This window comes from Podarcis cretensis (assembly GCF_951804945.1).
Source record: "Podarcis cretensis genome assembly, chromosome: 2".
NCBI classification, from domain to species: Eukaryota; Metazoa; Chordata; class Lepidosauria; order Squamata; family Lacertidae; genus Podarcis; species Podarcis cretensis.
In genome coordinates this window covers 67570094-67597234 of record NC_137171.1, presented here as the reverse complement: position 1 = coordinate 67597234, position 27141 = coordinate 67570094, and the positions used below count along the sequence as shown (strand labels likewise).

Sequence of the window (27141 nt, the reverse complement as noted above, 5' to 3'; positions counted from 1 at the left end):
TTGGAATCAATTTGGGTGGGGTGAAACAATATTAACGAGAACACAATCAATTTAGTTTCTCAAAAAATCATCATAAACCCCTTCAGTCTTCCACAGGAATTGCAGCACCTCACAACTTTAGAACACTTCTCTAGTGTTCCAACACTGAAGGTACTTGGCAGGGAAAACATTGTTTGAGACTTTGAGTAAAAATGCAAGTCACAAATGGAGCTCAAGTCTTTGTACCTCTCTGTACATACACCCAAAATGGATAATGTAGCTTTGGGACAGGGGTTATCATCCCTAAACCGTCTGATACTCTAAGTCCCCCCCTGCTGACACCAGACAGCTGAGGCAGTAACTGAGGTTGGCACTCACCCCACAACCCCAACGTCCACATGCCAGGAACTTTAAAGCTTCTGAGAAGGAGGTCTGCTCTCCCTTTTACAGATCAAAAAGTCATCTGAGAGGTAAATTTTAAGCGGAGAAAATGCTTTCACCTCCAATACCCTCATCCAAAGGTCCTTTTAGGGACACCGACTTTCTTCAAGGATCCTGGAAGAGACAAAATGGAATTAGGCTGTGTTTGTGTCCTCCCATTATTAGGTCCTAGGTCTGCCGCTTGCTTCCTGTCAGGCTCAGCCACCCATCATACCAAAGTTTTGCACCCGAACTCTGCTCTCTTGCTGCAATGTCTCCCTAATCTGACCTCTCTTTCTATTTCTCTATCAACCTACCAACCTACACACACAAACACACACACATTTACCTAGGCTGTTTCCCCTGATATGCAGAAGCCATTATCGTCTCTTGGAAATGGTACATCTAGGAGGCAAAGTACAAATGTATTGTTTTGAACTAGGGATGGATAATTCTGTGAATTATGGTTTCTCTCCGTTTCTTCATCTTAAGTTCAGTTCTCCACATTTTCACATATGTTTGTCATTTTTTTAAAGTTCTCAAATGTTCTTATGACAACCAACATTTTAATGCAAATGTATCCTATTGTACAAAGTTTTGCCCATATTACTTGGCTGGAAAACTGCATTGCAAAAATTGGAGTATGAATCACATTCTTCTCCAGCCTTCATCCAGATGAGCAAGAGGTATCATCAGAGTTCAAGGACAAATTATTTGAGCCAGGCAGAAAATTCTCAAGGAAGGTAATATAAAGCCCTACACAGCTTAGGCCCAAGATCATATTCCCTCCTACACACTTGTATGAAGTTCTGAGCTCTTTGGGGGAGGACCTTTGGGGGGGAGGAAGAAGGAGAGGGCCTTCTTGGTGGCTACACCCAGACTCTAGAACTCCCTCCGTGGAGAAGAAAGACTGGCTCCCTCCTGGTTGTCCTTCTGCCAGCAGGTGAAGACCTTCTTGCTCCAACAAGCTTTGGGGAACTGGCTGCTTTTAATGAAACAGCTAGTGCCATGCTGTTTTTTCATGGTAATTATTTGTATCTTTTAAACATATTTTATATACATATATCATTCTAATTCTATCCGTGTTTAATTATTTTTTAATTATTATTTTTTTGTGTGTGTTTAGCAATTCTTGTTTTTATCTGTAAGCCATGTTGAGTCCCATCAGGAAAAAAGGCAGGGTGTAAATAAATTCATGAAGTTGTTGTTGTTGATGATGATGATACAAAGCAGGGCTGAGAGGGAAGGCCTGGATAGAGGAGGTATGACTGATAAGAAATGACCTGGCGGTAGTCTTGAGGGCTCCATTCATTTTGCCTCTGAGTCTGAGGTTCCCCACCAGCCTTTAGGATCTTTAAAAACAAACAAGCAAACAAACAAACAAAAAACACCTTTTGCAGACTTGGGGGTTCCTCCCAGTATGGTGATGTGTCTCTTTTGCTTATCAGTGGCCAATTTTACATCCACTCCTGCCAGTCCTCAGCGCTCAAACGCTCTCTTAGTTGGAGTGAAGATGATGAAGATGTAACTTGCCCTGCAATGCTTCCCAGCTCTCTCCAGCAAAAGCTTAAGTTCCCCTTTCTGTCAAATACACGGTGAGAAGCTCTTGGGCTGGAAAGATGCCGTCAGTCAAAATGTTGCCTCAAAACAACATGCTCTGAGGTTTGCTTGCTCTGTGTAATTTCAAAATTATCCGACGACAATGAGGATGCTACACATTCCATGCAAAGTTTTAGGATAAAGGGGAAAAGTGACACACATCCTGAGATGCAAATGAAGACAAGCAAAGCCCCATGTATTCCGGATGAAGTCTCTCCAGCTGCCTGTGTTTGGCTGAGGATGCTGTCACTGTGAGTGATTATCCTACAGTGCCTCAGGAAAGGGCTTTTGTTTGTATTTCAGGTAGACAGCTTTACTGCATTATATATGATCCTGGTGATTGTTACCAATATCTGCTTCACCCTAAATACAGTGTGGATGTTCATTGCTTACACGACTGTCATCTCCACCATTCACACACCCACTCAAGGTGTCGCATATTGGTGCCAGCAGTTACAAATCAGTACAAATGAGTCCCTATGTTTAAGAGGTCAGAAATGGAGGGGGAGTGGATTCGGAGCAAACTTTCCTGCATATCTGTGAACAAATCGGAAGAGCCAGTATCTCACAAGCAGAACAGAAATCTTGTCCAGTGGGTCATGTCTATATCTTTGGTAAGACAGGGTTTGTTCTGACAGGCTTTCATCAGATTTATGACACATACAAGTCATACACAAACAAATTTTATCTGCTCATTACGGAGTTTTCCACACATGGCACATTTCAAACTGGGAACATGTGCGAAAGCATTGGTTTTGGTTTTTTGATGAATCTGTTTTCAAATGTCTTTTCGTGTTTAGGAGGGGTTGGAAGATGAAAGAGAAATCATTGGATTTTACTGTCTGATCTCAAACTAAAGCAGCACAGCGGGTGGAATTTAGGGTCAGATGAGCAACTCTTTAAAATGACATGACATCATGAATGTTCTATATTTATGCTCCTCTCTGTAAAGCTCCTATCAAATCCACTCAATCTGAAGGTCAAAATACAGTAGTAGTAGTCCCTGACTGAGCAGTAGGTTCAGCTTGGCACCTGAAAATCAAAATGGACTTTTGTTAAAATATATATATATCCTTGTCACCTTCCATCACTTTGACAGAGGTTGAGGGAAGGAGATCCTAACTAACAAGCAAGCTGTTATCAAGATATGTGAACTAGGACAAAACACAATTGTGTTCTGCCCTTGCTTGCTTTCTGTCAATTCTTGAACTGGTGATGTGTGTGAATATATATATATATATATATATATATATATATATATATATACACACGCGCAAATCTGCTAAGGAGAGTATGATTCAAAAATAACTTAGTAGCACACTGCCAAGATGACAGAGCCATACCTTTCCTAGGATACATAAAATAAAACTGCAAGCAAGTACTTTCTGAGAACCAGTGTGATCCCAGTGAACTGAGGGAGGGTTCGAGCCAGAGCTGAGAAACATGACATGGGTTTTATAAATCAGCTTAACCAAGGAATAGGGGACCACTTAACACACAGTGATTACCCTACAGAGAGAATGCTCTGGTGAAGAAAAATAGTGTGTCCACAGCCTGCATTCATTGAAGTGCAATGCATTTACTTCATAGTATTTACACACAGTGGAAAAGATAGGCATGTGTTTATCACATGTTATGGTGGTGTACATGCAATTTTCCTACAGTAAAGTGATATCTTTGAAGCAAAATTGCCATATCTCTCTCAGTGTATAGCCTTAGGAAAGTCAACCTCAGGTTTTTTTTCTTACCATCCCCAAAATAGGAATATGTATAGTGACATTTCTGAAAGGGGTTGTTGTGAGGATAATGGAGGCAAAGTGCTGCAAAGCATTGTCTTTCCTTACCTTACATTCCCCATAGGGCATGTATAGCATAAATGTGCAGATTTACATTGAATGGAATGAAAGTTTTTCTCATCTATAATCATTTGTTCCAAGGGAAAAATTTGTTTGAAGGGGAGGGGAAGGAGAAATCTGTACTTTTAATGTTGAGAAAACAGATGGAAACTGTTGACAGCTTTCCAACTGGAGCTAATAGGAATGAGTCCTGGAGAGGTGAAGGCAAATGTCAACACGGTGAGTCATTGGAGAGCAAAGAGGAAAAGCAGAAGGCCATGAGATGCTCTCAGATGAAATCCACCTAAAGAAGGGAAGGCAAGTTCACCCCTTGAGCTGCAGCTCATTAGCTTCCAAACCCTTCCAAGCTTGTTTTCAAAAGTAGGTGAACTTTGTGTCAGCATCGCAGCTGTAATTGCAGCTTTCCCTAAACACTGTCTGCTAAAATTCATCAGCTGTTAGCTTAATAAAAAATGTACACAATGAAGCAGACTCCTCTGCTATCAGCATGTGTCCTGGGTGGCATTCAGTCAAATGGAAGGACATTTACGGACAGCTTCAGATTGTTATGCTCTATCAGCAAAATGCTGCGGTGGTTTTTCATAGAATTATAGGAGGAGGAGGAGGAGTTTGGATTTGATATCCCGCTTTATCACTACCCGAAGGAGTCTCAAAGCAGCTAACATTCTCCTTTCCCTTCCTCCCCAACAAACATTCTGTGGGGTGAGTGGGGCTGAGAGACTTCAGAGAAGTGTGACTGGCCCAAGGTCACCCAACAGCTGCATGTGGAGGAGCGGAGACGCGAACCCGGTTCACCAGATTACGAGTCCACCACTCTTAACCACTACACCACCCTGGCTCTCCAGGGAAAGGACCCCAATAGACAGAGTGGAAAGGACCCCAAGACTCATCCTGCCCAACCCCCTGCAATCTCTAACAGATGGCCATCCAACCTCTGCTTAAAAACCTCCATTGAAAGGGAGTCCACCATCTTTTGAGACAGTCCATTCTACTGTTGAACAGTTTTTACCATCAGCATGTTCTTCCTAATGTTCAATTTCCATTCCTGCAATTTGAATTCAATGTTTTGGGTCCCAACCTCTGGAGAAGCAGAAAACATATTCACATGGAAGCTCCATCTTCCATGTGACAACCCTTCAGATATTAGAAGACAGCTCTAATGGACTTGGATAGGACCCTGGCATGGGGTCAAAATCCACAGTTAGTCACTTGGGGTATGTTCCCTATACCAGATACAAACTGCCCTTACTATAATGCTCGTACTAGCTGCTGAACAGGTGGGACACATGGCCACCACCAATTGAAAAATGATGACTTCGCTAAAGCACTGACTCAGCACTGCAGTGATGTGACTAAAGGTGACATCACAATAAAGCTAAAGGCTTCTCTCCATGAAATAATGCTTCTCTAGGGAATAGTTTCCGTAATTTCATTATGTGTATGTATGTGTGTCCTTTAACCAGCAGACGTTCTTCAATCTAAACTACATTAACTATGACAATAGTATGCAAACTAGTTTGCCAGATTAATTGACACACAGCTGCCACTGCCAGAGTTTGTTGCTCATTGCTCATTTTTGATTTCTGTGGAAAATGGGAAATCCAGAAAGAAAGAAATTTCTCCTTTCAGACTCCATTAATTATTTTCGAAGTTCTGGTTTGCTAGAAAATTGTGACAGTATTGTTACAGGTGCAGCACAGAACCCCCACATGTTGTAGAGACAAGCTGTGCAAAATGATTCCCTCCCATGGAATGACATGACTACTGATGTTGTCATTAAAAAAATGTTGGGCAGAGCATGGGGACACAGAGTGCTACTGCCCTAGTACAAACTTCCCAAAACTGATGTCCTTCACATGTTTTGGGCCACAACTCCCAACATTCCTGGCCACTGCTTTCGCTGGCTGGGGCTGATGGGAGTTCTAGTTCAAAACTTCTGGAGGGCACCAGGTTGGGGAAGACTGCCCAACCATTTGGAAATAGAACCAATGCTACTGAATGAAAACAGCAAAACCAGGTAGGCACAATAATTGCATCCACTTCTTCAAGGACTCAGACTTCAATAAATAACTCTATGAAATATTGTGCTGGGAACTTTAACCTTTAACTTTTCCCATTTCCTTTTGTTGCTAAAGAGAATGATATGCATATTCTAGCTTTAAGATTAACTGGGTAGCAATGACTGAAAAGATCCCACTGATTAAAAATAGAATAAAAACTGCACAGACCACAAGAACATTTCATTTTATTGTGCCCTATTGTTTTTTAAAGATTGACTGGAAAGCTACAATTTAAAACCAGCTCAGAATGTGCGCATTGAACTCACAAAACAAACTGGTTCCTGTCGAATTCCCATACCACTCACTGCTCCTGACACTTTCCACTCCTGAGTATGCCAGCATATCCCACTTTTCTAAAATCTGAGATGACCAATTCAAAATGACACTGAGCCTCTCTTGCCTTCCACACATGCTAATGGAACATGGATAAATAATAGCACAACTATTGCTAGAGCTGATCTCTACTGGCAGAAGTAGTCTGACTGAAGCATCAGCTTGTAAAAAAGCTAACATGTCACTAAAATCTGTGTTTTAACTTTGGGGTGTGTGTGTGTGTGTGTGTGTGTGTGTGTGCCCAGCTGTGTTTCAGTTGCATTTATGTGGCTCTGGATTTTATGCTTTTGTGTCTTTATTTTTTCAAATTGTTTTCTTAGTTTTTTTATTGTAAGCCACCCAAATAACTTTGTATCATGGGCTGCATGATAATTTAATAATAATAAAAAAATTACTTTATTTACTCTTTCAAGTGCCCATTCAGCATTCCTGATGTTTTATCAAATGCATGCAAACGGAATTGGTTAGAAATAAGGCCAGATCATTTCACAAAATCGCAGCCCAGCACAAGGGAAGGGCCAGGTTCCATCCCCTTGCACACAGAAGGACCCTAGTGTAGCTGCTGATGTGACTGATCTCTGCCTTAGGCCCTGGGAAGCCATCGGCAGTCAGAGTAGATCCCCTTAAGTACAAACAGTCTAGGCAGCTTCTTGTGTTCCTCTCACTTCAAGAGTTAAACTACAAAATAGGAACTGAAATGGGGGTATTTTTTTGGCAATTATAACACTTACGACACAGGCTACATATACACCATACATTTTTAAAGTGCATTTAAAACACATCCCCCCCCCCAAAGAAACTTGGAAACTGTAGTTTGTTAAGGGTGCTGGAGATTGTAGCTTTGTGACAGATAAACTGCAGTTCCTGGGTTGTATGTTCTTTTAATGCGTGGTGCACACACAGCCACAGTCTAATACAGAAATTACCGTATTTTTCGCTCCATAAGAGGCACCTAGTTTTTAGAGGAGGAAAACAAGAAAAAAATATTCTGAACAAAACAGTGGATGTATGATTTTTGTGGTTCATACTGTGGCCACAGACATGTTATATGATTTGACTGTGAGTTTGGGGTACCCCAATGCAAAAATCCTGAGAATCCATGTGGATCCATGCTTTGTAACCATGTTTTTGCACCATTGCAGCCCCACAAAACAGTGGATGTATGATTTTTTTGGTGCAGGCTGTAGCCATGGACATGCTATGTGATCTGATGCTGAATTTGGGGTGACCCAATGCAAAAATCCTGAGGATCCATGTGCTTTTACCATGCCCTTCCTAGGCAGCCTGCTTTATCTCTGGAGTCCCTTATCTCCCTCCTGATCCCTTGCCGAACAGCTGCTCAGCTGCTTTGTTTCAACACCCCCTTCCCTCTTGTTTGCCTTAGTGTCTTTTCCTTAGATGGAGCAGTTTTTTGCTCCTCCTTTTCTTCTAATTTCTCTCCTCATTGCTTTAATTTTCCTGTCTCCTCTCCTTGCAAGTTCGCTGTCTTTACCTCCCAGGCAGCCTCCTTTATAGCTAGAGTCCCTTATCTCCCCTCCCGATCACTTGCTGATCAGCTGCTGAGTGGCTTTGTTTCAACACCCCCTTGCCTCTTTCTAAAAAAAAGAGCACCATCTGCTTTTGCCCCTGGGCAATTTGGCTCCAGGGACCACACATTCGCTCCATAAGATGCACAGACATTTCCCCTTACTTTTTAGGAGGGAAAAAGTGTGTCTTATGGAGCGAAAAATACGGTACATCATTTCCCAGAATGCTTTTAGAACCTTGCAGGTCCACCCCATGTGAGAGAAGGTGCCTTCCTTTTGCTTACATTTCCAGCAGATATTTGCACTTGTCTTGTACTTTTTTGCGGTCAGTTTTGTCATTTCAGCATAGTCCAACAGCTTGGTTTGCCATTCCTCTCTGGCAGGGACTTTGTAGCATCCACATTGCTGTTGTCACATACATGAAAAGTCTTCTGGGTTTGTTTGTTTTTACAAAAGTTATTTTTTAAAAAAAATTCAATTCATTATACCGGTAATCATTGATTTCAGTGGGCAAAACATGCCTTACTTTGTGCCAGCCTATGGCTATAGTGTACATGTGGACAATTTTCTGCACAACTTGCTACCATGACACATATCCCATGATCTCTTTACTGCACATCTCTTTTTGTCACGCAAGGTTTTAGATAATTACAGATCAACAAAAAGCATGGTAGAAGAACCAACAGTGGGTGAGCATCCTTTTCCTACACCCTATCATGGTGATGCTGGCAGGGTGGAAGGTGGAACTCGTGATTTTTCCCATTTTTTCTCCTATTTTACGGGGTCCTCTTTATTATTATTTAAAAGAATAGCTTCCTGCTCATTTATTCCAATGGGAGAATAATAAGCTAAGACAGCTCCAGAGCTCATGTGGCTTGTTCTCTATTCTGGAGGTATGTCAAGGGAATGTGAGAACCACCCTGGAATTATGGCTGGAGGCTGGCATGCAAACTTTTTTTTTTTTTAAATTCTGTTTACTTACATGCAACACATGAATGTTGCTCTGGCTGCCCCCTTATTCTCAAGTAATCCGGTGAATTAATCGTGAGTAAATGCTTTCAATATTGCAGCCTGTACAAATCCCCCCCAACAAAATTCCACGATCACTCACACCTGATGGGTATTCCCCAATGACAAGAAATGGTGCTAAACTCATGCTGTTATGGAGACAAAAAAAGAAAGAAAAGAATATATTAGTTTTAAAGGGAGTCAAGGAAAATATGTTGCTGTTAACATCACCAGCCAGCCTCCTTTATGTCGATAAGCAGTGCAGCTCAGCCTCTCTCTTGCTGGTCGCAAACTACATCAGCCCAGGACGCAGGGAGAGCAGGGGAGCAAGTGTTGAGTCCTAGAACTGCCTCTGAGATGATTTAGAGATTGACTCTTAAAGAGCGATTCATTATGAGCTGCTGCAGGCTTCCCAAATGTGGAAAATTCCAAAGATCGGTGGGCTATGCTCAGAAAATATCCAATAGACAAAAATGAAATCTAGACAGGCTTTTCTCAGGCAGGCCCTTGATTAGGGTGGGAGAAGAGCAGCTGGGAAAGTAAATCTGTTCTCAGCTCTTTTGCATAATTTCTTTTCTTTTCTTCTTTACTGCTTCCCTTGGCACCACGAGATTGGCTTTTGGAGCCTGGGAAGGAATATGAACAGCAGATGCTGTGCGTGTCTCTCTGTCACAGGGTAGAGCAAAGTAGAAATCGTGGGGCAGAATTCATCTGTGAAATATACACAACAGGTTAACCAGTTCTGGAGAGCCAAGGTCACAGATCTTCCTGTGAAAGGTTCTCTCTCTCTTTTACTATTATTGAGTGGAAATGATTCTGTAAAGCCACACCAGCAGTCCTGCATTTCCTTTCAGATGCACGTGCCCTATTCATGGAGTGGCTCCTTTGTTTTTCTTTGCCAGTATTTTCTTGCTTTGATACAGAATGACAGAAAAACAATACTTTTTTGAAAAAAAGAAAAGAGAGGGAGAGAAGTAAACTTTGGGTGGAAACTAGCACCTCATCAGGCAATTGGCTGACATTAGCCCTCCTGAAATCAATGAATACTGTTGTTGTTGTAGTAGTAGTACTTAAAGGACCATTTGCTAGGAAATAAAGGATCATTCTGAAGTACTGCAAAGTTGCTTCCTAAAGTGCACCCAGCACTTTAGAAGCCGAGCTTCAGGACTGGTTTTCAGAGCCAGGGCTTATGCCTGGAATGCATTAATGACTACAACTGATGAGCAATTGCAACTAATCTATGTCCTTCTAGCATGGTGCTAGACTACAACTCCCAGATCATCCCTGATCATTGTCCATGCTGGCTGGGGCTGATGGGAGTTGGAGTCCAGCAGCAACAGGGGGCATGGGGTGGGAGACACAGGTTCCCAACCCTGCGTTTAAAGAGACCAAAGGCATCCAGGACAAAAAGTGAGAGTTCCCAATTTTTTGAAATACCATGATATTTCATATTGGAAAGTAGTGTAAGATTGTAAATAAATTAATCAATGGTCCATCTATCTGGTAGGCAGCTGCATACACATTCCCAGCCTGAAAAGCTCAGGGCCAGTGAACTTGCTGGTGAAAGCAAAGGTATGGCAAAGATTTGACACCCAGTTCTAGGCAGATCTGGAGAGGGTGCGGACAGAGGTGGAGCAAGGTGGGTGCGGTCCACCCCAGGTGTCACCTCTGAGGGGGAGGTGACAAAATGTTGTGCGGCACTGTGAGAGACCCTGTGGCTTTGGTGTGCACAAACTTCTCTGGCTGCACAATTTTTTAAAAAAATAAAGTCAAACCAAATTTCAATGGAGGGGGTGGCAAGAAATTTTCCATTCCGGGTACCACCTGACCTTGCTACGCCACTGTGTGCAGAGTGTGCATGAGGGGAGAAGTGGGGCGGAGACCTGTTGCACAAGAGGGAATCCTTGCACTGATAGGATGCTTACTTAGTGTTGCATTGGCTATAAGCTGGAAGTTCTATTCACGTGATGTAACTGGGAATCAGTGTGGGGATAGAGAAGGGTGAGATCGCACACTGGCCTTTCTCTCCGTGTGTTCAATGGAAGCTCTCAACAGCTGCTTTTGCAGCACCTGCTCGTGCATGCATTTCCACATGCAGCTAAGCCTAGATAGGCTGAACGTTGTGTAGGGTCACAATGAGGGTATGAAAGTACTGCATTTTCAGAAGGCAAAAGTGCAGCCTCATCTATCCTCTGTCAAGAAGCCTGACATTGAGGGCATTAAGTTTCCAGGATGGAGATGAGACCTAGAATTAATGGCAGTTTCCCCGAATTGGAGTGCTTCCTGGTCCTTTCCCTTCCCTCCACATGTGCCACGTTTTGAAGAGGATAATAGTGGTCCTCTGAATCTATAAAGCCACTCTTGTAATGGAGTACTCGGCAGTGCTTGAGAGAAGGATACGTATGTGTCAAAGCAGGGCAGGAGAGAAGGGAACTGTTGCAAGCACATAATAGTGCTTTCTGAACTTAGGCCTAGTCAGCTGAAAATAGCCTTCAAATTCTAAACTTCTCTCAGTAAGCTAATTAGCTAGCTTGCTAGATATGGATATGTTGATTTTACATTTGACACACACAAACACATTGTCCCCGAATTCCCCCCCAATAAAATTCAATTTTTCTAGTCTTTTCTTAAGCACAAGGGTTAGCCAAACTGCAGGAGACTAATAATACTGATTTCCTTTAAGCAACCACAAAACTCAGGCACAATAAAGGAAACTACATATATTCACTGCCCCGAGGCCTCATTTCTGACCTCAGAGGGCCACTGCTTATGTGAAAGATAATTAATCATCCATGCTGGCTCAGGCCTAGTCTTTTCCCCTGAGTAGCCGCCACCACTGGTGCCAAATTGGGCCTAGCAGTGTAGATGATAAACAGGGTCTGACATTCAGTCCCATGGACCAGCTGCCTGCAGTGGATCACTAGCCGCACTCTGCAAGCTAATTACCTCAAGCTCACCGCTTCTAAGCAGGCAGCCACTCCGCCGGTGACAAATTTTCATGCGCAAGCAGAAGAAACTGACAGTTTCGCTTTAAAACAAACGTTTCTAGATTGGAATATTGATTGCAAGCACAGGAAAATGCAGGCCCTTGACATGAAATTATCACATGCCTTTTATTCAAATTAAAATAAAACTTCCAGATCATGAGGGGGGAAATGGCCACAACAAAAGAAATAAACCCAAAAGAAATAAATTCTTTATTATTATTAAAGAGTTAAAAAAATTACCCCAACAATGTGTGTGTTTGTGTGTGAGAGAGAGGGGGGGGGGCAGTGAAGTGCCACTCACAAGGCAGGCAGCACTCAGACTAACTCTCTTACACATTAAAATATTGCGAATTGCTCTGTTTTTTAAAAAATCTACTGGTGGTTTTTATTAAATGGTGCTATTGGTGCTGATGTTTCAATTTTATAAAATTGCACTGCAACTGATTACCATACTTTTCCAGGTATAAAACGAGGTTTTTTTATTTAAAAATTATGTTAAAAATTGGCAGGTGAGTGATTTGTGGCAATCCCTCCCCCCATAAAAAGCTCAACAACTCTGGGCAATCTTCCCCCATTTTCTTAATCTGGAGTCCCCCAAAATAGTCTTATACATGGGGGAGTGTTATACATGGAAAAATACGGTAATTAAAAGCATGCTATGGGTCCATGTGGGCTGGTGCTATCTTCATACCTATACACAATATGGCCACACTTCTGCCAGTCATGCATTCAGCATCAGGGAATGGCTGTTCCCAATTGCCTTTCCCCATCCTCCTCCAACTTCAATGACATTCATAATACAATTGGTTCCAGAAGAACTCATGAACCCTTTGGGGTTGAGACATAAAAGACTGGAGGGTAGTGGGTGTTGCTAGGTACTAATGCCAACTCTGAGGCTACTTTTGGATGTGAAGTTACTGGATATTTTTTACTTGACTTTATGGTTGGCTTTATGCTTACTAGTTGAATTAGCATGCTGGCTGAACGGTTAATTGTTTAATTTTATTTTGTAGGGATATACTTTTTGTTAGGAATCATTATTATGCTACCGTATTTTGACTGTTCGTTTTTAACGTGAACTGGTCTTGCTCTGCTGGCTCTTTATTGCACCGTGTGCTTGGCCACCCAGCCATTAGTTGAAATAAAGAAAAATCCTTCCCATTGCTGCCTTGTAAGCTTAGGTTTGGCAGAGAGCAGAGCAGAGCTACCAGGGTGGGTATAACCGATAAAAGTATTGTTGTTGATATGGACTAAGACGTCCCTATTTTCATCAGGGAAACGTTGGAAGGTATGCTAACCTATATGCCCTGAGCTTTGTGATAGAAGGGTGGAATAAAAAACCATGAAAAACTGGACTGGTATAACACTAGAGGAAGGCAACAACGTGGAAGCAATTTGTTGTTGTTGTTGTTGTTTAGTCGTTTAGTCATGTCCGACTCTTCGTGACCCCATGGACCAGAGCACGCCAGGCACTCCTGTCTTCCACTACCTCCCGCACTTTGGTCAAATTCATGTTGGTGGAAGCAATAGCAGGAATTAATTTATGTTTTGAATTTTTAAAAGTCTAAATGAAGAGTGCAACTCTGGAAGTAATCCAAACCCCACCTCAAAGTTGATGGCTGAAGGTTTATGTGTGTTAGGACGAACTGTGGATCCCTCTCCACGGTTCTCTGTGATGGAGGCACAACCTCTGCCTGAGGAGGTAGGAAGCTAGCACCCGCAGTCATCTTGTCTGGTAGTAGCTGGTACCAAAATAGAGTGCTTTGCGGTAGGGTGAAGCTGCGCTAGCCAAGGTCCCACTGGATCCTATCCTGACCCATTTTCAGCTGAAAGTACAAACTCTGTGGTCAGTTTTATTTGGTTTTCTTGTAATGTTTTACAGAGAGCAGAGATGGCCTTGCCCTCCCATTCACCCTGTTTCTCTACAGCACTTTTCCAGTGCAGCCTTCCAAACTCATCTATGGACAGATGGAGCTAACATCATGGTACTTTCCACATATACATGAAGAGAAAAAAATGGAGGGGGGGTTCACCCAATTCAGAGATATGCTATGAATTTCATTGTGGCCTATTTGCAGTAAAACCCTGCTGGATTCTACAGAAAAATTTAAGTGAATTACTATAGATCCCCATTTAATTTCTTCCCTTTATCCCCATCCCACAAAATACTTTTATTGATTTAAGAGTTTTTGTTTTTTTAAAAAAGTCAAACTGAAACTTGAAGATCACGCTTGATTGCATGGGACAAACCATTTTAAGTGGTGAGAGTGAGGGATGGAAAAAATGAAAATGGTGTAATTTAATCACATCCCACAACAATGGGGCAAGAAATCTTTCAGGAGCATTGCTGACAGTGATCATCTTGGCATGCCAACCCCCTTGGCTGAGAGGATCCAAGATTTTCCCACTCCCACCCTTTCTCAAACATAGGCCTTGCTTATTCCATATTTCCAAGTACAAAACAGAATGTTGGCTGGTTTGCATTATGCTGCTACATACCAATTAGTTTTTGAGAAACTGGCAGATTAAATATTGGATACATATGAATTTCATATAGTTCTAGAATAATAACTCAGAGATGTTGGTGTTTTTTTGAAGGAAGCAGGCATCACTATTCATTTTCCATATATCACTTAGGAGTAGACTAACTTGACCAAAGCATAATGACCAGAAGGGTCTTTAAAATATATGACCAAGTAATGATGATTGTCCTTCCCCATTTGTCTGCAAATAAAACAAGACCTATCAAATAATACAGTATTCTAAACAAATTATAGATGCTTAAATTTAAGTGAAGAATTAATACCCTTGCATTCCCAAGGTTTAATGGAAAAATCTTAACCTCCTTGTGATCTATAACCTCATGTGATGTCATTTATTTTGTTTCCTGTGAAAGCAGAGTTTAACAGATTATTAACAATGCAGACACTGTGATCAAATAAGGAGTACATATTGGATTAGGATCTGGACTGATAACCAAGCTTAGTCAGGGGCTTGGGCAAATGAGTATGGGTCAGGTTACATGCCTGCTACCTAGAAAGACTGGTCATGTGATGGAACAGCAAAAAACATACATGCCTCCAAAAGCATGAGCTTTTATATTGCATATGTGCAATGTCCCATACTTCTATAATCTTTCTTCTGCTTCATAGAAATTTATTATTCCTTTTGAAAGAAAGCACATAATATAAATTTAATAAACTGCAAGGCAAAAGGCAGAAAAGGGGCAACACAGAGATCTACTGTACTTTTTCATGTATAGGGTTTCTGAACGATACATGTTTGAATTGACCCCATCTTGGTGCCCCACTTCTTCATTTGGGAGAAGTTTCTTTCATACACCCCAGTTGCATACATAAATGAAATAGCTGCTGAAAAACATGTTTGTATATGTTAAGATTCTAATAATTAATAGCGAAAGCCCTGTCCATTGTAATGTTGGTTTTTATTTTTAACAGAAAGTAATTCGACTCTCTGTTTGTTTACTGACAATCAAGTCTCATTGTGTTCAGTGGGACTTTCTTACTATGTATGCATAAGACTGGAACCCTAAGACAATGGACTTCCACCAAACCTATTCTTGTAAGTCCCAAGCCCTAGTCTTTAGTTCCCAAACTCTTATTTCAGCCAGCAAACACATCACAAACTGACCAGGTAATGTCCTCCCCATGATAATGAAAAGTCTGTAAGTTCTGCCTATTAAACGCTTATTGAAGGCACACAAACCATACAGGGGACAGGCGGGAGATGGATTTCCAGAATACAAGTTTCATTCATTATATCAGTTTCATTCAGCTTCTGAAGAAGTGACTTCCAGTATGTAAATGGTTAATTCAGTCTCCAGTGTAGCTTAGCAGGGAGCCATCCTCAGCAGGGATGGATGCAGGGACTCCTGAAATGACAAAGGCCATTGCTCAACATTTCTAACTTTAAAGCTTGAGTCAGTCTTAGATTGACAGCCCTGACAAAGTCCTTTATGCTACAAGCCTGACATGAACTACCAGCTACCCAAGAGTTCCAAACCAAACTCTTGCTGACACAATGCTCCAAGAGCAATATATGGAGGAAGACCTGGGATTTCTTTATACTCATTAATGCATTTCAGCATTAACCATTTTATGTGGAAGGCAATAGCCTATTAGGTTTATGAGAGTCGGTATTAAATAGGTAACCCAGGAGCTACTAAAAATTTAACAGGATAAAATTAACAGCACATGAAACAAGAAATCCACAGCACACTTATGTATGTTGCCCTTTCTTGCATGCAGTTTTGTTAATTGTCCATCAGTGGTATGAAACTAACAAGCCAGGTTTTCCTAAAGTTACAAAAGCCTTACTTGCATAAGGCAATCTGATACCCATCTCAGTGGCAGAACATGGTGGAGAAAGACACAGGTGTCATCAATTCTCTGAAGTATCTTCAGTTTATAAGCAGTTGAAGGCAGGAGGAAACATCCAGAGGCATTCTCCCATACCAAGAGAGCTGTCTCCACTGTCAACCTACTTTTGCCCCTGCTGAATTGTTTCAGTTTTCTTGCCCTTGGAGAATGGAGATGGGTAGCAAGCAGTGGGAGAATGAAACCCTTTGAATTCTGTTTTTAATGGCCAAACCCACCGTTCCACGCACTGAATGAAAATACCACACGCCATACATCTACCTAACCAGCAGCTACCAAAGTCTTTATCTTTGTTTTCTATCTCTCACAGGATGACATTCATAGGGCTATTTCATTTTTTTTTTTTTTTTGGGGGGGGGGGGAAGATTCTTAAATTAGCTAGTAAGAGCTTCAACATTTTGCTATAAATAAGTAATAAAACCGAACGAGAATCAATTGCTCCTCTGGATGTTCTGAGAACAAATAAGACATATAGGGAGGCTGACTCTGTCCAAAAAGATAGATTAGGATTCAAAATTTCATTTTCTTTTTCTTTTCTTTTTTAACTAGAAACACTTTTCAAGAAGATATTTTTAGTGTGCCTTGGGGGAAGGGAGAGTGGGGAAACAAGCCTCAATAGGAAGAATTAAAATGAGTTGGGTAGTAATAAATGCCAACCCCAAAGTGGTATAGCTGTCAAAAACCCAGATTGTCCTAGGCTGGAAGGCTGGTCTATTTCTGTATCCTGGGAGAGCCCCCTGATCTCTCTTTCTCTCTGCTTTGACACAACCCTGACTTATGGAAGGGATTATCCCTTCCTATCAAAAAAGGAAAGCTGCAGAGCAGACACCCGTCTATTCTTCCAAAGCAATGAGCCTGAAAGGCTTCTTTTCAGCCAAGCTCCCATTACCAGCTGCCCTACAGTGAGAAAGCTAAACTCTACATAAGGCTTGTGTCAGGCCACTGAAGGAGCTGGGGCTTGAGGATGGGAGACAGGTGAAGTGTGTGCTGGCGGGTGTGAGGGGAAGGGGAGAGAAGAAGCCTGCACAGACTATGGAAGTGCTAATCCTATTTAGCGCATACAGTATATATTACCAAGGACCGTGTGTGTGGGGGGGGGGTGTGACTGGGGTGAGGGGAGAAACAGGGAAGCTGAGAAACAGCAACAATGACACAAAGCCATTCACAAGTGACTTGCAGTGTCAAAAAGGTGACACAGTCTGCTACTGGCTTGACTCCAGATGCTTAATTCATGTTAAAATAAAAGCATCCTGTGCAAGTAGCCAACCATCCCTCTGACAGCTTGTTTCTATTCAGTACCTTCCACTAGGACCCACCACAGCCTGTTTTCTGTCACTACAGTGACAATTTGAAGCAAGTTGGCCAAATCCGCCAATGCAACGTTTCCATGTAACATCACGCCATTTAAATAATGCTTCAGTGGCAGCACTTGGTGGATTGTGCCCAGTTTCTGAAATTCTCACCTGAATTTTGAAGTCTTGAATTCTGTGGGGTTGCTCCTGAAGTACTATGCCCAATAGACAAAATAAAAACTGACAAATCTCCAGGTCAAAGAACTCAGATGTGAAATTGCTGTTCTTCTAAGAAAGCATAGCACTTCCCTCCCCACCCCCCACCCCTAGGATCTGGGAGTGGGGGTGGCATCCTGGAAATTACAGACTGGTTAGTTTAATGCCTGCCCCTAGAAAACTGGTGGGAAGTATTGTTAACGATAAAATAGCCAACCATAAAGAAAAAGGATTGCTGAAACAAAACCAACATGGCTTCTGCAAGGGCACATCCTTTCCCATAAAACTACTAGAGCTATTTGAGAGTGTTAGAAAGCATATAGATAGAGGTGATCTGGGTGACATTCTGTACTTGGATTTTGAAAAAATTTCAACAAAGTATCTCACCAGAGAGGTAAGCTTAGAGGTCCTCTTGTGGATCAGAAACTGGTTAAGTAACAGGAAGCAAAGAGTAGGGTTAAATGGACAGTCCATTGAATGGAGAGAAGCAGAAAGTCAAGTTTGCCAAGGATTTTTAACTTATTGATAAATTATCTAGAGTTAGGAGTTAGGTGGTTGATGATAGTAAATTCTTCAGGGTCATTAAAATAAAAAGAGAGCCAAAAGAACCTTTCCAAATTGAGCGAATGGGTAGTAAAATGGCCAATGTAGTGATGCATGTTGTGGCAAAAAAAAATTAATAATTTCACATATATGCTCCTGGGGGAATGAACTGGCAATGACTGACCAGGAGTGACATCCTGGGTTCGTAGTGAACAGCTTGATGAAGATGTCAAACTAGTGTGCAACAGCAGTGGAAAGAACAAGTTCCATGCTAGGGATCATTAGGAAAGGAATTGGAAACAAAACTGATAGCATAATGCCATTATACAAAACTATGATGTGGCCATCTTTGGAACACTGTGGACAGTTCTGGTTGCCTTATCTCAAAAAGGAAATTATAGAGTTGCACCACAGTCTGACTGGGGCTGATGGGAGTTGCTCTGCTATCCAAAATATCCTGATTTACTCATTAATCAGTCCCTTGTCTATCCTGAGCCTATGTGGCTGTGGTTTTTTTACTCAGTCCAGAGCAAACTTTGCACTAGATTTCTATGAACTTAAAAGGTCATATGAAACCCCGTTAAATTTCTTCTGGACCTTTAAGGACCCTAAACCTTAAAAGTCTTATTGGTGAACAGTTTGCAGCTATAATGATAAATACTGATAGGTCAAGTTTATTGCTGAATATATATATTTTTATTATATTATATTATATTATATTATATACTATATTATATTATTATTAATGTGTTAATTTTTGCAAGTTAGATGACACACATTTGTTTCATTTCTAGCTTTTGGGCAATTTAAATTAAAACAAACACAAATACAAACATTTTGGCTTGTCACAAATCCTTCACACAGAAAGATTGACAACTTTAAAGGGACTTGAAGCCCACATTTATTTTAAATTACAGGGAGATCAAAGGCTAGCTGGGGCAAGTGATTTGAAATGCATAAGGAATCTTAGGCCGTGGATCTTCTCTTCCCCACACCCCTAAAACTACAAGATGTATTTTGGACAAACCACTTGACTGCTAATGAACCACAAACATGGCTCCTTAATTTGCATTCAGCACCAGAAGAGACCAGCTTCTAATGAGCACTGCTGGTCACCCTTCCACAGCTGCTGAAAGGCGCTTGCTTATTCCTCCAGGGAAGCCGCGATTGGGTAAATCCTCAGGCTTTGGATGGCAAATCACATTGTGCTGCATACCTCTGGCTCCCGTTTCCATCAGCGATGCTCTTGCATTCTGCCTGCCATCTCCAAAGGAATCAAAAGGGCAGCAGGGGTCCTCAGATCCCCATACTGTACACACAGAGAGATTTTAATCCAATTATGCAGCTTCTGCTCAGCAAGAGATGCTCCCTCCTTCTCTCTCTCTCCCCCCCCCCCCACTTTCTCCATTTGCTTTCAATAAAGAAGCTTAATATGTTTGGGAACTTTCCAGAGCTACAGAATCAGCCCTTGACCAAGAGAAAGCAGCAAATCATGGTATGTGTTTAAGTGATGGGGTGGAAATAGCATTGTGATTTCAGAAAATAAAAATAAAATAAATAAAACAAAACCTTATTAAGCAAGCTGTATTTCAAAAGAGGCCTCAATTATTCATATAGCTAAAGACTCTACATAGCCTGTCTCTTTTAAAAAAACACACACCTAGTAATGGACAGTGCAATCCTATATGTGTCTACTTAGAAATAAGTCCCACTGAGTGCAGTGGAGCTTACTCCTAGATAAGTGGGTGTAGGATTGCAGCCATAGGCACCAACAGAGCCCATGAAGCATTGATTTTGTTACTTAACAGAATTAGAAATGCCATCCTGCACCTGCTTTCTTAAGCTTGAACAGATAATGTATACTCATCATAAAAACCATTAAGGAAGCTCCCTTTTATTACCAAGATCCTGTTATATTTAAAGTGTTATATGTAACATGCACACATGCTCACAAAAAGCTACAGAATGTTAACTCTGTTCTAAGAAATGGGCCAATTTACTGCACCTCAGTTGTGGGCAGTATAAAGCCCTTGGGCCACACACAGCGCTGCTGCACAGGCGCATACAGCCTGTGGAGTAAAAAAAAGGTAAGGGATCATCAAGATAAATGGATCTTCTACTTTCCCTTGAGGACTAGTAGGTAAATGGTGGCTCCATCCCTCTTGAAAGGGGAAATTTACCACATTTTACATGCTGGATTTTAGGTTATTCCACCTAACAGAATATCCAAAAAGAGTTCTTAAAAAAACCTCCAAGAGGGCTTTTGTGGATTGCATCCTCAGTAGGAATGAGGGAGAAATCTGATTCAGTCCACATTTAAAGATGAACCTACCTAGTTTGAGCCATTCTGAGAATGGAGCACCTCCATACTTTGAAATTCACACTTCAAGGAATGTGGATGCAGTTCTTCAGCCAAGTAATGTGTACAAAAATACATGTAACCAGGGGAAAGTGTGCATAAAAATCCAGGTGTTTGTGACACCTACGTAACAAAAAAATAAATTCTATTAGGAGAAATTGCTTTGCAAAAATGTGCATCTTAAGGAAGACTGCATACCATCCTGTGTACCTGTATATTAGTGCTAGACGTACTAAAATGCTGGTGTATTTTACGAGGACTTTTAAAAGAAATATTTCAAACTGATGTGGAAATGTGGAGAACAGAACTTTAGACTGAAAACATGAGAACACGATGTGCGTAAATGGAAAATGATTTTCCCATCCCTAATCCTTAGTTGTAATGAGACTTGGCTCCTGGCTATTTATTAAAGCAACTGTTGAAGGAGAAAAGCGTTGAACGTCCACCAGTGCTGCTCAGCACATGGTAAGGGTTCCAGTGGCAGACTGGGGAGAGAAGCAATTTTCACCAATTTCCCCTTCCCTTTGCACCTCTCTAAATTTGGACGATTCCCAAAAAAAGGATCCCCCAAAAGAGCAGATTCAGGGGCATGAGGGTGCTGAGGGGAGGGGAAATTGCCAAAACTTGCTTCCCTCCCCATTCTGCCAACAAAAGCCTTACCATCAGCTGAGTGATGCTGCTGGATACAACCCAATATATATTTCATACGTGTTAGTTTAACAATTTTGGAAATGAAACAGTTATTTTAAAATGCATTGCCCAAGTTTTACAGCTTACTTCATTTTAATTGCTCATTGTGCAGAGGGACAGGGCATTAGTTGTTTGGAGCAATTTTGCCATACAACTTCTCAAAGTACAGACAATTTTTGTACTGCCATTAGAGCAATAAATGCTTTCACTGCCTCCAACTCTGTAAATCCCTAAACATCACAAAAAGCTATGAGTTTCTCCTGCAAGAGATTAGAGATGGGACTTTTGTAGGTCACAACTGGGAACACTAAGAAGAGGTTTTCTACCATTTGCTTACTTTTTTCCTTTTCTCTTTTAATAGTTATTTTTGTGAAATGGATATCCTGAAAGAGGGGGAGAAAGACAGCAAGAAAGTAATCAGTTTTCACTATGAAGAGCTGCTTCTCTTATTTCAGAAAGAGTTTTTGAGTTACTATCAATGAAAAAGGTGTGATATAACCAAATAAAGTAGCAGCAGCAGCAGCAGCAGCAGTGATAATAGTAGTAGTAGTAGTAAAGGTAAAGGGTAAAGGGACCCCTGAACATTAGGTCCAGTCGCGGACGACTCTGGGGTTGCGGCACTCATCTCGCTTTATTGGCCAAGGGAGCCGGCGTACAACTTCCGGGTCAAGTGGCCAGCATGACTAAGCCACTTCTGGCAAACCAGAGCAGCGCACGGAAACACCATTTACCTTCCCGTCGGAGTGGTACCTATTTATCTACTTGCACTTTGACGTGCTTTCGAACTGCTAGGTTGGCAGGAGCAGGGACCGAGCAACGGGAGCTCACCCCATCGTGGGGGTAGTAGTAGTAGTAATGCTAATAATAATAATATGTTGGAAATGATTTCAAGTGATTAATTGCTTTCTTTTAAAAAAAACTTATTCCTGCAACCAGAAGACAATAAAGACCATACAACTATTCATGTGCATGTATCTTTAAATGTTTATCTGCATTTGTGGCATATAATATATAGGTTATATATTTACTCTAATGTAATGCACGCCTTTTTTTGGCCAAATTACATCGCGAAAATTAGGGTGTGCATTAGATTTGATGGCGCATTAGATTTGAGTAAATACGGTATGTAGTGATTACACTGCCTGTTATATACAGCGTGAGTATTTTAAAAGAGGCCCCATGGAACATGTGTACTCTGTATCCATGGGACCTCTTTTAAAGGACTCACCGTGTGTGTATTTTGTGTGTGTGTGTGTGTGCGCGCGCAAAGAACAATTCTGAAGATATGGGTGTTGACCCTCAGAATATTTTAAAAGAAATTAACCATTTTGCTGGGTTTCGGACAAATTATTTTTCTTAGGCATGGAAAATGGAAGCTTGCATCAAAGTTGAAGGCTAAAAGGCAAACAGCATGCTATCACAGACTCCCATTGAGCTTTTCCCTTCTCACCATAATATATAGGTGGACTTCTTCACATCTGAATTTCCCACAGCTTCCTTTTCATAATTCAGAGGTTAGTTCATTGTGAGAAATGGGAAGAAGGAGCCACAAGACCAACTCCTTACTCTACAGTAGCCTGACCAGCAATCAGCTCAGATGGGTGACAGATGGGACTGGCGAGATGCTGCAAGCTTTCAAACTCCTTCCAATGGCTTATAAGGAGGAGTTGTGGAAGCCAGAGAGAGGTCAGAGACAACCAAGCAAGCAACTACCCTGAATCTGGGTGGGTACAGCAACCAGTAGGGAGAGGTTATCTGGACTATCTTCTTCCCCCTGTCTCTGTGTTTTCTTACTTCTGTCTGGCAATAAAATGGCTGATCTGCCCAGTGACTGTCTTCATAAGAGTCAAAAGCTGCTGATTCCCACCTGCCATGGAGCAGGGGAGGTTGGAACGATTGAAACTGTGGTGTTCATGCATAGTGGGAAGAGATGCAAATGAACTGAAGCTAAAACTAAGTTCTCAGAGCTAAGCTAGAATTCAGAAAGGGTGGAGCCCAGGGCAGACCGAACAACAAAATACAGCGGAAAACCTTTAATCTCTCAGTTTGATATGACATTGTTATGTCAAGTATTCTTTCATTGCATTTTCCCTTTTCTCCTCCAACATGTAATTTATTTCAGCTACCCATGATGTGATATCATCTTGTGCCTCTTTGCACTTTTTTTCTTACTTGCCACAATAGTTTCCATGTCTGAAGACACAACATTGCTTCCCCACCCACCAGTGACAGCCTGTGTCACAGAGAGAGTGGGTGGGGAAGAAACAACATTACGCCTTGGAAAAATAGAATTAAATGTTTCAAGGAGAAAGGGGAGATATCAAGGAGAACAGGAAGATGTCATACTCTAACCACCACCGCATATCTGTCATAACATATAGTTTGGCCTTTACGATTAAGCTGGTGAGATGTAGAGATGTTAGAGTGTTGGACTTGGACCAAGGAGATCAGGGTGCTCCTACTCAGCCACAAAGCTCACTGTGGGCCAGTCACTGTCTCGCAACCTAACCTACCTCACAGGAGCGTTGTGAGGATGATTGGGCAACCATATTAGGGACATATGCAGGCCCTGAAACAAAGCAAAACCATTTGTCTACTAGCTAGCACTGCCACCAGTGTCATGTCTGCCTGTCCTTTGAGTAGTCCACATAAGTACAGTACAAGTTGGGGCCTGCCAGAAACCAGCGGTTTCAAAGGTTTTCTGAATCGCTGTGGATGAACATTCCTTTCAAGAACCTCTGTGTGTATACCTGTTATTTTCCACGTCTTGTTTTGCTTTCCATGGAAACGGCTTTCCTCATTTTGGCAGGAAGAGGAAAGGAGGATGTTGCCCACAGGGTCTTACTGTTCAGTCCTGTTTCCCATTGGCGAGAAGATTGGTTAACACACTCCTTTAAAGCAGGTATCTCACTCTATGACACTATAATTAACCATTATTCCTAGTCACTCTGTGGGTGTTTTGATATCCTCTTCCTGTTGCCTTACAGAACTAGATTCAGAAAGTGGCAGAATTCTCTGAGGACAGAAACACATATGTTGCTATTAACTTCAGTCAAGTCTAATCTTTTGGAAAAGAAAATATCTGCCCTGTTCTCGGGTTTTGAATCAGACACCTTTCTCCCATACCACTGCTTCTTAAAGAGAAAGGCTCTTGTGGTGTTGTGTCAAAGCAAGAATGGTCATAATTTAAAATGACAGCTCTAAGGAGCCTCAGTATCCCTAATAGCATCATTAATTTCAAGGGGAAGCCTAAAGTGAGGTATTCTGTAACTTGATCTCTTCCAATAAATCTACCTTCAGAAATTCTCTTGAGCACCAAAGCTTCAGCTGCAAGAAAAGTGCATGGCCTCCCTTGCAGGTTTGGCATGGGGGGCTGAGGTGGGATGCCAATACCTGAGTGACAGCAGCAAGCACATATTAAAATAACAGCAATTTTAATGAGTAAGCTTGCATTTTTCATGTGGGCTTGTCTGCGCAATTTCATATCCCTGGTGAGCAATTTTCTGCCACTGGAGCTCTACTGCAGTTGCAAACCATTAATGGAATAATATTTTCATTGAGCCGCTCTATATGAATGGGGCATTTAAAAAATGTATCCATTAATGGTGGTAGATATCAGTTATATGCTACCATTAAGGGTCTTGGAAATATTATTGCAAAGGTGGTTCTCCTCTGACATATCTTCTCTAGACCAGGGCTGAAGGGAAATGAACTGAAAGTTCTATTTGTTTGGTTCTTTGGGAAGTTGAAATTTTTAAGGTTGACCCTGAACTTCCCAATGCAAACATTCTCATGTTTGGAGTTTAGAGGAGAACTCAGCCCCTTTGCTGAATTCATATTGGGGTTGCAATTCTATCCCTGCTTCTTTGGGATTAAGCCCCATGGAGTTCAACAAAACTTAGTTTTAAGTAAACCAATAGATAAAATTATAGGATCTAAAACTAGGATTGCCTAAGATGCAGATATTGTCATGGAGCTTCTAAGTGACTGCCAGTCTGAACAAGAATCGTGTCACAGATGTGGAAGTTCCAGTATGTGCACAAAACTCTGCATCCTATTTCAGCAGAGAAAGCTGAACTACATGCACGCTCCTCTATACAAGCAAATTCTCCATGGAAATTAAAAGGGAACTCTGCAGATACAGAAGCTCTGTGTGAACCTCCCTGTATTCATGATCCTCTGGGTCATAAGAACATAAGAAAAGCCCTGCTGAATTAGCCCCCAAAGCTATCTGTTTCAGCATCCTGTTTCCCACAGTGGTCAACTAGATATGGTCAAAGCGAGTCATTCTTGTTTAATGCCATTGGTCTGGTTCCAGTTCCATTAAAATCACTAAATTTTTCAAATTCCATTTAAAAATACATCCTACACCCCATAAATAATATCATGAGTTTTACAGTCATTATGATGAAATTAACAAAACAGGAAATACTAGTGAACAAAAATCAAATTTTGAAATTAAGAAACATAAAAATGGTAAGCGTATTTTAGCTTTAGCTGTAGTAAGTAGATATGGTTCAGACCCCCATTTGGTGCTTTAGAAAACATTATCAGATACTTGATCTGAATGATCTTTGTCTCCCTTCCTCCCCTTCTGGCCCCCATTCCCTATTGGAAAATCAAACAATGGCTACAGCATCTTTGATTTTTATTTTTATTATTCATTTCATTTCTATACCTCTTTATAATTTTCAGAACAAATCTCAAAAATCTTTTCTTTTTGGCAGAAGTGAATGAAATTTCAATGTGTGATAAGCCCTCTAGAACAAATGTTGTTTAGTCGTTTAGTCGTGTCCGACTCTTCGTGACCCCATGGACCAGAGAACGCCAGGCACTCCTGTCCTCCACTGCCCCCCGCAGCTTGGTCAGACTCATGCTGGTAACCTCCCTGCCAAATCACAAGTAAATAGGACAGGTGGTTTCATGCTGAGCACCTTTAAATTTTGATTATAGTTGTACCTTGGTTTTCGAACAGCTTAGTTCTCGAACATTTTGGCTCCTGAACGCCACAAACTCGAAAGTGAGTGTTCTGGTTTGTGAACTATTTTTGGAAGTCAAACGTCTGACGGGGCTTCTGCACACTTTGGTTTTCAAACGTTTTGGAAGTCAAACGGACTTCCAGAATAGGTTCCGTTTGACTTCCAAGGTACGACTGTATCATCATCATCATCATCATTATTATTATGAAATAATAACTTTTTTTCAGCCTGAGGGCCACATTGCCTTTCAGGCTAAGGGCCACTTGCCAGGAGCCAAACCCCTCTCTATTCTCCATCCTGTCAAGTGAGGCATTTTGTCACGATTCAAGAACTAATGTCAGACAGACAAATGCTCAAGAAGGGTGGAAAGCAGAGCCAGAGGGGGATGTGGCCTGGGGAAAGAGTGTAGCCTGCATGGTGGATGTGGTCTAGAAAGACCTGGGGTGGGGGAGGGACTTTATGGAGGCCCCACCTGAAGCTCCTCATCCCTGCTGTAAGAAGAAGATGCAATGCCATGCTGTATCACCTCTTGCCTATCATTTCAAATGATCACAACACCACTTGCTCTTTTTCTTTTTGGTAAGAAAGTACCGTATTATCTTTCCCCTCCACCTTTGCATATTTAGAGCTGAGTAAGACAATATACATGGGACGTGGGTAGCGTTGTGGGTTAAACCACAGAGCTTAGGACTTGCCAATCAGAAGGTTGGCGGTTTGAATCCCTGCCACGGGGTAAGCTCCCGTTGCTCAGCCCCTGCTGCTGCCAACCTAGCAGTTCAAAAGCATGTCAAAGTGCAAGTAGATAAATAGGTACCACTCCGGCAGGAAGGTAAATGGCATTTCCGTGTGCTGCTCTGGTTCACCAGAAGCGGCTTTGTCATGCTGGCCACATGACCC

At 41.6% G+C, this 27141-nt stretch overlaps 1 protein-coding gene across 2 annotated transcripts in view; it reads right to left on the bottom strand.

Moving 5' to 3' along the window:
* Nucleotides 1-434: 434 nt before the first annotated feature.
* LOC307211598 (uncharacterized protein) overlaps nucleotides 435-27141 on the bottom strand; it is a 158964-nt gene continuing 132257 nt past the window's right edge. The window contains exon 4 of one of the 2 annotated variants that reach the window (XM_079968348.1): nucleotides 435-534. In XM_079968348.1, the coding sequence (XP_079824474.1) occupies nucleotides 526-534 (9 nt within the window). In that variant the 3' untranslated portion in view covers nucleotides 435-525. Of the gene's footprint in view, nucleotides 535-15244; nucleotides 15661-27141 lie in introns of those variants that run through there. The other variant, XR_013836523.1, reaches the window with a different exon arrangement.